Here is a 13592-nt window from a genome sequence, read left to right as displayed (position 1 = left end):
TTGAAAGTATGCTTGGGAATGTAGTGGTCAAATGCCCATTTAGATGTTTGCAACTGAAAGGTCTAGTTTCCAGTAACGTTCATGTATTTCTGTTTTTCCCAAATGAACTTCAATTTGAAAAATGTTGTGGTTATTACTCTCCCATTTCCTCCTATCTGTCTCTGATACTGTTAGTCTCTTAATTACTCACACACATTGACATGATTGTGGTGTTAACATTGTTCACAAAATTTACATAATTATTTGTCACATGCTTTTCTGATTTTTGTGTATGCCAGATCAAGATATACCAATAAGGGGACATATTGAGAATATGATTAGATTACTTAATGTGGAAACAGGCCCTTCAGCCCAACAAGTCCACACCGACCCTCCGAAGAACAACCTACCCAGACCCATTCCCCTACCTTTATCCCTTCACCTGACACTACAGGCAATTTGGCATGGCCAATTCACCTAACCTGCACATCTTTAAACTGTGGGAGGAAACCCACACAGACACGGGGAGAATGTGCAAGCTCCACACAGACAGTTGCTCGAGGCGGGATTTGAACCCAGGTCTCTGGTGATGTGAGGCAGCAGTCCTAATCACTCTGCCACTGTGCCGCCTGACTATGATTTCATTAAATTTAACATTGGGGTTAAGAGAGATGGGCGAGAGATTATATAAATATATACAGCACAGAAGAAGACCCTGTGGCCTATCTTGTGTCCTTGCCAGTCAAAATTGACCACCTAATCACATTTTCCAGCATTTGGTCCAAAGCTTTGGCATTGCATATCTAAATGCTACTAAAACATTATAAGGTTAGTAGAGGCAAAAACCCTCACAGTTAGTCATTTTTAGATTCTGACTACTGTCTGGTTGAAAAGGCTTTTCCTCATCAGTTCTGAGGAAGGGTCACTCAAATTGAAATGCTAGCTCTGATAACTTTCCACAGATGCTGCCAGACCTGAGCTTTTCTAGAAATTTCTATTTTTGGCTCTGATTTATAGCATCTGCAGTTCTTTTTTTTTCCCACTTGCAACTCCTATAAATCTTTGCTTTCTGACCTTAAATCTATTCCCTTGATCATTGATATTTCCATTCAAGGGGAGAAATGTATTCCTGTCTACCTTATCTGTGCGCCTCATAGTTTTAAACATGCCCTCTCAATCTCCTCAGCTCGAAGGAAAATAATCCTAGTTTGTCTGATCTCTCTTCATCACTGAACCTCTCCGAAGAGCATCATCCATACTCGCTCCCCCTACCCTTTCCCTGAAACCCCTCACTTCCTATGGTTAATTCACCTAACTTACACATCCCCGGACACTATGGTCAGTTTAGCGTGGCCAATCCACCTAATCTGCGCATCTTTGGACTGTGGGGGGAAACCGGAGCACCCGGAGGAAACGCACACAGTCCCGAGGAGGATCTGCAGTCTCTACACACACGGCCGCCAGAGGCTGGAATTGAACCCAGGTCCCTGGTGCTGTGAAGCAGCAGTGCAAACCACTAGCCCCTGTGCTCAGTGATACGCAAGTACTGAAAGTGCAAAGTTTTTACTGAAGCCTGTATTTGTTGGAATTTATATACATCGCCTCAACATATAGATCAGAGTTTAGTCCTTTTTTCAATTGTACAAATTAGACAAATATACTAAGTTACAAAATAACATCAAAGTACCAAGTACACTTCTATAGTTTGCACAGAAGTAGTTTGAATGTTTAGTCTTGGGAGAATTGGGTGGCATAATCCTTTCACATTTTTGGTTCAAATTCAGTCCACATTAATGTGATACAAATCTCACCTCCTTCCAGAGTTGTGTGAATTAATCTAAGCGTCACCAACTTATTCCCCTGACACACCCAGGAAATATCAATCTTCTTGAATTAGGATGACATTCTCAGCTGTTTTAGAAAATAATAGTATTGTATAGTAAAATGGCTTAGCTAGGAGGATCAACTTTACTCCAATTACAAACAGTTTCTTTGGCAGAATACAGGTAATTGTTTTACGATTATGTCCAATTTATTGTTGTTTTTTCTGTGTATTATATAAGCCTTTCAATTAGCGTATTATTTTATCTAAGTTGACCAAAATGGGCGGCACGGTGGCACAGTGGTTAGCACTGTTGCCTCACAGCGCCTGAAGACCCGGGTTCAATTCCCGACTCAGGCGACTGACTGTGTGGAGTTTGCACGTTCTCCCCGTGTCTGCGTGGGTTTCCTCCGGGTGCTCCGGTTTCCTCCCACAGTCCAAAGATGTGCGGGTCAGGTGAATTGGCCATGCTAAATTGCCCGTAGTGTTAGGTAAGGGGTAATGTAGGGGTATGGGTGGGTTTCGCTTCGGCGGGTCGGTGTGGACTTGTTGGGCCGAAGGGCCTGTTTCCACACTGTAAGTCTAATCTAAATCTAATCTAAAATAGCTTAAATGCATGAGTCAACTTCTTTAAGAGGTACACACTGATTTAACATACCAATTTTTGTTTTTTTGTATAGTTACCACTGCTTGTAGATTTACCCATTAGCAGTTCAGTCCAGCTTGCTTCAATTCAGTTATTTCTCATCCTGTGTTTTACTTATTTAAATTTAAAAGTTCAGTTGTGAGTTGGTTTTTGAGTGAGGCAAAGGAGGAAATAGGAGTACTTGCAATTCTTCTCTGGTCATAGGAGAGATGCCAGAGGACTAGAGGACAGCCAATGTCAAGAAAGGTAAAAGGATAAACCAGAAAACTACGGAACAGTCACTTTAACCACAGTGGTGGGGAAACAATTGGAAGCAATTCTGCGGAACAGAGTTAATCTGTATTTGAAAAGTCCAGAGTTTAATCAAGAACACTCAGCAGGGTTTTGTTAAGGAGAGATCATGACTGACAACTTGATTAAATTTTTCGAAGAAGTGACCCAGGTTTGTAAATGAGAGCAATGTTTTGATGTAGTCTACGTGGACTTCAGCAAGGTTTTGCATTGGAGATAGATTGCAAAGATAAATGCAGATGGATTGATCAGTAAGTTCATAGACAGTACAAAAATTGGTGGGCTGGTAAATAGTGGGGAGGATAGCTTTATCCCCATAACTGTAATGGGATTCAGAGAGATTGGTCAGTTGGCAAATCAATGTCGAATGGAATTCATCTCTGATAGAGATGAGGTGATGCACTTGGACAAACAAAGGAAGAGAATACAAGATGGACAGTAGGTCCTTGGGAAGCACCAAGGACCAGAGGGACCCTGATGTTCATGTGCACTGGTCCCTTAAGTTATCAGGACAGGTGCATAAAGTGGTCAAATTAGGCATACGGTAATAAAGGTATGCTCACCTTCATTAGTCAAAGCATAGAGTTTAAGAGCAAGGAAGTTATACTGGAAATCTATAAAATGTTAGGCCACAGCTAGAGTATTGTATGCAGTTCTACAATCCACATTATAGGAGGGATGCAATACCAATGGAGAGGGTGCAAAAGAGATTTACCAGGATGCTGACTTGGAAATATATCACTGTTCCTTAAATGTCGCTGGATCAAAATCCTAGAATCCCTCTCCAAGGGTGTTTTGTGGGTCAATCTACAGCATGTGGCTAAAAGAAGGCACCACACCACCACCTTCTCAAAGGCAACTAAAGGCATTCAATAAATGTTGGCCCGCCAGCGATACCCACATGATATGAGTGAATAAACAAGAAAGTTTGTTTGGCCTGAATGGCCTGTTTCCACACTGTAGGGATTCTTTTTAAAAAAGAAACTGTGGGTCCTAAACTCTTATGAACTTGTCTTTACAAGACTTGCACATGTCAGATGTCGATTTGCCTTCAAACAACCAGCCACTAGCTAATTTCTCCACTTTCTGCCTGATATTGTGGTAATCATCCTTACCACAGTTTAGTATTTTCACCTAAGGACCAGTCTTAATCTTATCCGTAACTGTCTTAAAACATGTGCAATTATGATTCCTGTTTCCAAAATGCCTCCCCAAAGAAACATAATCATCTGTCCCTGCTCATTCTTCAATACAATATCTAATAATGCTCTGTGCCTAGTTAGCCTATCTACACATTGTTTCAAGAAATCCTCCTGGATACACCTAACACATGGTGTCCAGATAAAGCCCCAGGCACTATAGGAAGTTAAGTCACCCATTACAATAACACTTGTTTATACATCTTTCCATTATCTGCTTACAAATCTGTTCCTTGATGTCCCACTTGCAAATAGAAGGCTAAAAGTATAACTCCATCATAGTGATTGCACCTTTCTTATTCCTAAGTTCTCGCTGGTTGAGCCCTGTAAGATGTCCTGTCTTAGTACAGCTATGAGGTTCTCCTGAATCAGTAATGCAACTCCCACACTACTTTTACATCCCTCTGTCTTGTCTGAAACATCTAAACCTTGGAATATTGAGCTACCAGTCAGTCTTCTCAACCATGTTTCTGTAATGGATACCACGTCTGGGTCTCAGGTACTCACCGAGGGTCTGAGCTCATCTGCTTTGACTGTTGCATTCCTTGTATTAAAATAAATACAATTCAGACCCCGCTTGTTCTGTTGTGTTCATTAATCTGGCCTTGCCTGTTCTTCCTATTAGATTTACTTAAACGCTATCTTCTTTTCAGTCATTCCACAAGCTGACCTACTGCTCTGATTCCCAACTTCCTACCACAATAGTTTAAACCTCCCAGGTAACACTATTCTCCTTGCGAGGATTATTGATGCCCTTCCAGCTTGAGAAAGACCCACTTATTCCTACTCTCTGCTTCCTATTAGCAAGTCAATCTTCTATCCATGCCAACACATTACCATCTAGGCCATGAACTCTTATTTTCACAATAATCTTTGATGCAGCACCTTAACAAATGCCTTCCTGAAAGCTAAACAATACTTTCACTGGTTCTCCATTATCTACAGCACAAGTTACGTCTTCAAAGAACAACCATGGTGGCTCAGACTGGTTACCTTAAATTTATCCAAGTACTGTGTTATAATGACTTTGATAACAGCTAAGATTTCCCCTATGGCAGATGTTAAACTAATTGGTCTTAGTTTCTGCCTTTTGCTTTTTGGATAAAGAAGTTGCAGGAGCTATTTTCCAATCTAAAGAAACTTCCCTGAATCTAATAAGTTTTGGAAAATTAAAACCAACATTTCAACTATTTCACTGGCAGGAGAAATCAGGCCCATGGAAAGCTCTTTCTGCAATATGTTGGAAAATCAGGGAATCTTCCACTGTCCACAGAGACCAAGTATGCAGGAAGTATGTTCAACTGCAGCTCCTCTTTTGCCACATGGACTGCTGCAGATGGATTTGCTTTGAAACATCCACAAGGCTAAGAAGATTATCACAGAACTTTTAGTGAGCTGATCACGCCGGAAGAGTTACGCAGACAGATTTAGTGTTGAGTGACTACCATGAACACTACTAAGATGAGGTGGCAGTGCAGGAGCTGCTGTGGCGATTTCCTTCTCATATATACCATTTTGAATACTGTTGTTGGGGGAGGGGTTGGGTTTGCTTCTCAGGGGAGGCAACAGCAGTAGCCTGTAATCAGTGGTAACAGTTAACGCTGTTATACAGCAGGGATGGTTGAAGTGTAAGTGAGCAGTAATGATAGGGGATTCTATGTTCAGGGGAGCAGATATTTCTATGGTTGCTAGCAAGACTCCAGGAAGGTGTGTTGCCTCCCTGGGTGCCAGGGTCAAGGACATCTCTGAGCAGGCAGAGGATATTCAGAAAGGGGGAAGGTTAGGAGCCAGATATCATGGCCCATACAGGTACTACGACATAGGAAGAAAGAGAGATGAGGTCCTGCAAAGGGAATTTTAGTGAGTTAGATAGAAAATTAAAAACCAGGACCCCAAGGAGTTGTGATTTCAGGATTACTCTCCTGTGCCATGTGCTAATGAGGCCAGAAGTAGAAAGATAACATCCTTGAACACATGACTAAACAGCTGGTGTAGGAGCGAGGGCTTCAGATATCTGAAATCAATTGGATCTCTTCTAGGGCAGGACGAAGGTCAGATTGCACCTAAACACCATGGTTGTTCTTTGAAGACGTAACTTGTGCTGTGGTTAATGGAGAACCAGTGAAAGTGTTGTTTAGCTTTCAGGAAGGCGTTTGTTAAGGTGCTGCATCAAAGGTTATTGTGAAAATAAGAGTTCATGGCCTAGATGGTAATGTATTGGCATGGATAGAAGATTGACTTGCTAACATGAAGCAGAGAGTAGGAATAAGTGGGTCTTTCTCAAGCTGGCAGGTTGTCATGAGTGATGTATCACAGAGATTGGTGCCAGGACCTCAACCTCTTACAGTTTATATAAATGATTTGGGTGAAGGCACCAAAGATATGGTAGATAAATTTGCTGATGACACCAACATGGCGAACCTTTCTTATCTGTATTGGCTGTAACATGATTCCAGCCTCTTTTAGTTTAAATGGCATGGCTATTGTGTAATTTTCTTTCAACGCGAGATCACATGAGAATAGAACTATCGATTTAAAGCAGAAGCAACTGTACTGTGCACATTGCTGGTCACTGTACTTAAGAATTTTAGTGCATCGGAAGCAATTCACAGAAGATTATTGGACTAATACTTAGAATGAGCAAATTGCCTTCTGCAGAAAGGCCAGACAGGATAGACCTGTATCCACTGGAGTTTAGAAGAATCAGAGGTGACTCAATTGAAACATATATGATCCTGAGCGAACTTGATCAGGTGGATGTTGAAAAAATGTTTTCTCTAGTGGGAGAATCTGGAAAAAGGTTCTGACCTGAAACGTCAACTCCCCTGCTCCTCTGGTGCTGCTTGACCTGCTGCGCTTTTTACAGCTCCAGACTTTATTGACTCTAAAAATAAGGGTGCACTCATTTAAGGTAGAGATAAAGAAGCATTTCTTTGAGAGTTCAGTACCTTTGCAATTTCCCTTCCTTAAAAGATAGTGAATGCAGAAATTTCAAAATATTTTTAAGGCAGGGGTAAGTAGATTCTTGATTCCAAGGGAATGAAAGTTTGAGGATACGCAGAAATCTATCAGCTTCACCATGATCTTATTTTATGATGGAGCAGATTCGAAGGCCGAGTAGCCTGCTCTTGTCTCTTGTTTGAATTCAATTTCCAAGCTTGGCCTAATTACTTACTTCTGATGGAACTTTAGGATTTATATCAAGGAATGAGTGACCTGGATCATATCTTCTAACCATCTGTAGTGAATTCTTACCATGGACAGTCGATAATTTACATTTGATTGATCTGCCAAAATTTTATGAACTATTTTGTCCATTACTGTGTGCTTCTTTTCATGTACCCATATTACTAAAAGGACTTTCCACTGCCATATTCATAACTTTGCATTCATATTGGTATGTGCATCTTCAAATTCAGTGACCAATTTTGTTTTTCCATTATTGTATCTACAGAATGCAAATTCACAGATTTTCCAACTACGATAGTTTTGTTGTTTTTACATCCAGTTTCATCTACACTTGTTTACTAAATGAAAGTGGAATTTTACCAGGTACTACATCTGTGTTAATAAAATGATGAATTGCTATCATTTTGCAAGGTATAGCTACTCTTTGAAAAGATCTAATGTTCTCATCTCCAATTCTTTTAAGGGTGGAAGTCTCAAGCTCTTCTATTTTGTTCTGATCTTAATTACTCAATCTAAATAGTCAATCTATTTCACAAGGTAGATGTGTATTCTCTATAAAATGCTGCAGACTTGAAAGATTTTGACCACCAACCAATTCTGAAACTTCTTGTCACCAATACAATGCCCTTTCCGTAACCATATCACTATTATCATCTTCTGAGTCCTCTCTTTCTTGTTTCATTTTGAATACTTTATTATACCATTTCGGACACTTCCTGGCATACTGGCATGTTAAATCACATCTGAAACATTAATTAACTACACCCTGAATATTGCTTGACCTGCAGCAGGTCAAGCAGCACCAGAGGAGCAGGGGAGTTGACGTTTCAGGTCAGAACCTTTTTCCAGATTCTCCCACTAGAGAAAACATTTTTTCAACATCCACCTGATCAAGTTCGCTCAGGATCATATATGTTTCAATTGAGTCACCTCTGATTCTTTCATTCTTTTATTGTAAGTCCCAAATCTCTTCACCTCTCAAAGTAGTCAAAAGTACATATTTCTCTTAATAAATTCTTCCTACATTCTGTCATCTACAGCCTGTATTAAGACAGTGTCCCTAACTAGTTCACATCCATTTTTTGTTGTATGGCCATTTGCGCCACAAATGCTGCTGTAAAGAAATGCTTTTCAAGGAAATATTTTCATGCATTTGACATTTATTCTAGTGGTGTGTGTTTTTCTGGAAATTTATGTCCCATTAAACCAGGATGTCTGCCCAAACTTGATACTTTGGCACAGTAGGATCGTCTAAATGCCAGCACACATTGGGGAATTTCCAGGTGAAATTTGACCATTCTTGTATGCAGTGTACTGAATCCTATTGTGCACCCTCCTGTCTTTGCTCTTTCTGAATTTGTCACTATCAAACTGTACTTTGTAAACAGTTATTTGACATGTTTTTGATACATTTTATCTATGGAAGTTAAAAATTTGGCCAAACTTCCTTATCTGTTTAAATCATTAGTTTTCAATTCTGAAAAATGCTTTGCTACTTATCCTGTTTTTGTATGCTAGCAGAATTACCAAGGCCAGTATTTTTCTCATTCTTAGTAAAATAATAAAATGTCCAGATGGTTACTCTGTTCTTCCAACGATCATAATATTCACTTGCAGAAAATAGGGTTGGATAATCATACCATGATATTTTGCATTTCAATCCAGCTGTTTCTTTGAAGTTTTCTTTAAATCATTTTTTGCTTGAAACTTTGCTAAGTGTTCAATTTTTGACTTTTATAAAGCTGACTGCTATCCACTACCAATGTTAATCACTAAAAGTTAATGTTTTTTAGATAAATGTTCAGGCTTTTATTTAGTTCATTTTATTCCAACTCTCACATCACAAAACTCCAGTACTGGTTTACTTGTTTCCTACATACCTGATATCCCTGAATGAGCATACAGTTCATTCTGTCATAACATGTGTTTCGTCAACGTGAATTGGCTATAACGTGATTAACGAATTATGGACGCTATTTGGATAACGCAATCTTTCCAATGAATGGTTATAACAATTTCCTATAGCGTTCTTTTTCTTTGCAATTTTCTATAGCAGTTTTCATTAGCACAAGGTTGTAGATAAATTCAATTGTTGCATTATAGCAGAAGGACCTGTACAGCCATCACCTAGTTCCATTTGGTTCCCTAGTTCCATTTGCCAAATATTACTAGATGATAATAGCCTTGAACCTTTTTGTTTACAAATTGTGATCAATTGGCAGAGGATCAGTATATTCTTTTTGATATTGAGTCATTGCTATTCTGGCTGTGGTTTTTTTTTGCTTTTTTTTGCGATGTTTATCCCCTATATATTTGAAACTTTTGTTGATTTCTATAGTTGTAAAGAAGATAAAATTAGATGTTTGTATGTTTTCAGCATCATGTAAAATAATCCACATGTACAGTGTGCAATGCAAAAGTGTAATTGGTGTGTTTTGATTCGAACATGTGTCAGTCGAATGTATTGATTCAAACGTTTACTGCGGATCATGGGATCAGTTTGTATTAGCTAATGTTAAGTACGTGTCGTGGAGTTAGAAATATACAGAGATAAATTCTCCCAAGTAGCAAGTTTGTTTACATAAGAGACAACCTCAGAGAAATGGTCTCAACCTTAGAGGGATTCTAGTCTTCTAATAAAACTGTATTGAACTGCGCTGAAAAGCTAAGACTTGAGGAGTCATGGAGTTGGGACCACAACCAGATCAGCAATGATCTAACTGAATGGAAGAGTAGGCTCAGAGTCAAATGTCACATCCTCCTTCCAAGTCCTAATCTTATTAAAATTCTATGGACTGGGTCTCAATGCAGCAATAGCACAATCTGTAAGACATGAAAGGAGATGCAATGAGAGTTGCCTATTAGTTGAAGTGAACAAGCAATTAAGAACCTGAATGACAGAAAAGCTACAGGGCTAGCCATCATACTTGTTGAATCTGTGACGACCAGAGGAATGATGGCAGTCAAAGCTATCTAAGAAAATCATTCACCTCATCAGAAATGTAATTTGGTCAAATGATTGTCTGATTTTGAAGCAAGACTGTTCGAAGCATAGAATCAGTAGTCTAATAAGCCATGTCTTGGAAGCGTTCATGGAAATTTTCAGACAAAGTGTCTCATACTTCATTGCACCAGAATTAGGTGAGGCACAGTTTGGTGACCAGTTGTCATTATGTTGCTGCAAAGCATAGCCAAGAAGTGTTTGAAAAAACACAATGACAAGGTATTTGATGTATATCACTGCAATGACCATTGGACAGGTACCCTATGCAGAGCTTTCAGAATCCCTGTGTGCTTTTTGGGTATTACATCACTTAATCTGGTTCATTAAATTATGAACAGACAAAGGGTGTGGTGAAACACTTAGAGACAAGATGGGGGCCACTTCATTTTGACATGGAGCACGACATAATATTTCACTACTACCTTTTAGTGCCATAGTAGGAAAAGCCATTAGAGAAGTCAGTCTGGTTTCCCCAGACATATTAGACCAGTATTGGCGATGACAACATCTGGAACGTTAGATATGATGATGGCGTAATGCTATTGGCTGAAAAGATAATGGTTGAAAAATCAGGAATGTCAGATTGGAAGTTTGAGTTGAGGATCACACAGCAATTCATGCTTATGAAACTTATGGTGTGAGCAATATGACAATTCTGCAACCAATTACAGATTAATGTCAGTTTCCCCTTGAAAGAGATCATAAATGGTGATCACAACACTCCAATCTGTTGTCCACTTTACAACTCTTCAGCCGTAAGAAGAAGTTACGCTTGAAAAGTATTAGATTTTTGGATGCATTTGATCAGTCACCTGAAATAGGCAGTTGACTATTTCTAAGCAATTTACAGATAATGTATTGAGTTTGGTAAGCAGCAGTCCAGGTACAATGCATTATTTAATTGGATAAAGGAAGGAAATATGTAACTTAACACAGATGAGTACACTTCACCAATCCTGTTCAGTAGAATAGAGAAGCAGAAGTGTTGGACAGTTGTAGATATTATTATGTGCAAACCTGACACCACCATTTCCCCCCCCCCCCCCACCAAATAAGTTAGAGAGCCTAGACTCTAACTTTTACATTTATTTAAAATCAGGTGTAAGGCACTGTGTTCCCGATGTAATTCGACTGGACCACAGTAAGCTTGAAGCAAAAAATATATTATTCTTACAACACAGTTAAAATACAAACGGAAAGAAGAACTGGCATAACTTTAAGACTATAGCAAGTTAATATGATTTAACTTCTAATCATCAACTGTTCCAATTTAGGCAGCATCCAATAAACGCACCTTTGGTAAGACAGTTTATCACAATAGTTTTGTTCTCGCATGCGGTCTTCTCACTCTAGCAGCTGGGAGACAGCTCTAGCTGTTAGTTCCAGCAGCCAGCTGGAACCTTATCACTAACTGAAAGCTAACTAAAAACATTTCTGTGTCTGTGAAAGCCCTGACCCCACTCACTAATGATTCTTTTGTCTCATTTGAAAGTAACACTCAGGAAAAGCTCAAAAGCTGTTTACCAGCTACCTGTCTGAAGGAAATGTTCGAGCATTACTGTGGCATTACCCCTCTACAACAGAAACAGCACAAAACACATCTCTTTTACAGGCATAATACTGTCACTTTTTGGAGTTGTCCACCTTTGATCCCTGATATCTTGTACTCTTTGGTGATAGCCTGAAATGGTAACAGTCTTGATGCAAAGGACTTTCCTAGTCTCCTCCAAAAGACCAGGAATTCCCAGGTTTCTTTCATTTTTTTTCTGAGACTGTGTGTGTGTGTGTGTGTGTCTGTCTGTCTGTCTGTCTGTCTGTCTGTCCTCCATAATAACCATTGTCACCTTCGTTGCCTTCATTTGAGAGCTAGCTTATCATTCTTTTTAAGAACAACAATGTTTTATTTTCCCACCTAATACTTTGATAAGGGAGTAAATATGGTGTCTGATAAATCACTGACACTGATTCAGTGGCGAATTGTGACATTAGTTATTCTTGTGACTTTTCCTATCATTTGGAAAACTAGTTAATGCTGCAACAGCAGTTAAATGAAATATCATGCTACAGAATAACAACTAGGAAAGTTCAGTTTTAAAGGGGTCACCGTTTCCAACAAATACAACTTACGAAATTCTTGTTGTGAAGCATCATCTTTATTAGGTGTGAGATTGCCAGAAAGGTTGGTGTGAAGAAGATACAGCTTTTGAATTCTGCCTCTGGTGAATGGTTTTCAGCAGAGGAAATGATCTGTTCACAGGAGCATTGAAACCGAACAACTCATGGACTTTCAGCAGAAGTAAAACAGAAATTGGCAAAGTGTGACTAGTGGAAACAGCAGAATGAAGATTTACTGTTGGTAACAATAAAACGTGTAAAATCAGGAAAGGCTGAGTCTGAAGAATTGAACGGGTGCACAACATCAGAAACTGCACAAAGTGAGAATAACAGCAACATGCAGAGTCTGAGAATAGAGAGTTGTCTATGGTCCCTTGCCAACTATGTACAGAGTTTAAATAGTAATACTTACTCTCTTTAGAGCGAACTAATAATTAGCTGACAAGAAATTCTACTGACAGCCTGGACAAAATCTGGTAGAGTTTCCTCCTTGCTAAGTGCTTCTGGGCAAGGGAAGTATCCATGTGTGTCTGACAAAATCAAATTCAACTGAAATTTATTAATGATTAAATTGATACTTGTCCTCTGGAAAAGGAGCAATTGAATTAAAGTAGCTTTCTGATACCGCCACTTTCTAAACACTTAATTTACAATGCTTTGAATAACAAATATAATGGAGTATAACTCCCATAAGCAACTAAATTCATTGACATTTTTCATTTTATTATGATTGAAGGGAACGGATGCAGCAATCTTCGATGTACAACTTATGTAAAGGAATGAGGAACATTGCGTTGGATTTCAGAAATCTTAAGGTTGCCTATGAAGAATATCTATGCATGAAGGCATTATTGCTTCTTGGTACAAGTAGGTATTTGCTGGTGGCTAACAAGTAGATTGGGCACATCATATTGTTTTCTATTAATTTGGTGATGTTAGTTTCAGTGCAAAGCCTATTATATTGTGTAATGTAGCATAGCATCTTTGAGATCCTGTGTACTATGATAATGACTAATTATATATGACTTCTGACTAGATGACTTGCCAGTTTCAAACACCATGTTATCGTAAAATGTCAAAGAGAAGCTAAGCATTTGTTTACATTGCTATGGAAAAAAGTTAGAACGTCCTGCATGACGTCCTCAAAACATGTTTGATTAAGCACTAAACTATGGCAAGATCAATCATATTTGAATGCAAGTACAAAATAGTTGATTATGAAAATTTGTCCTGAATAATTAAATGCATTAAACCCCTCCATTAAATAAAATAAGAAAGAAAACTGAATACAATTTTGTCAGGAGACAGATCTATTTAGCTAGGCATGAAAATCGTTAGCTCAGTAAC

The 13592-nt window shown here is 38.9% G+C and overlaps 1 protein-coding gene across 3 annotated transcripts in view; it reads left to right on the top strand.

Moving 5' to 3' along the window:
- Positions 1–13592, top strand: part of LOC132823422 (progesterone receptor-like) — a 116500-nt gene that overhangs the window by 92417 nt on the left and 10491 nt on the right. For all 3 annotated transcript variants that reach the window (XM_060837247.1, XM_060837246.1, XM_060837248.1), the window contains exon 7: positions 12982–13112. In XM_060837247.1, coding sequence (XP_060693230.1) covers positions 12982–13112 — 131 coding nt within the window. The remainder of the gene's footprint in view (positions 1–12981; positions 13113–13592) is intronic.

The sequence above is a fragment of the Hemiscyllium ocellatum genome, chromosome 16, assembly GCF_020745735.1.
Source record: "Hemiscyllium ocellatum isolate sHemOce1 chromosome 16, sHemOce1.pat.X.cur, whole genome shotgun sequence".
NCBI lineage: Eukaryota > Metazoa > Chordata > Chondrichthyes > Orectolobiformes > Hemiscylliidae > Hemiscyllium > Hemiscyllium ocellatum.
The sequence above is the reverse complement of the archived record's forward strand: the minus strand, read 5'-3'. Positions and strand labels throughout refer to the sequence as shown.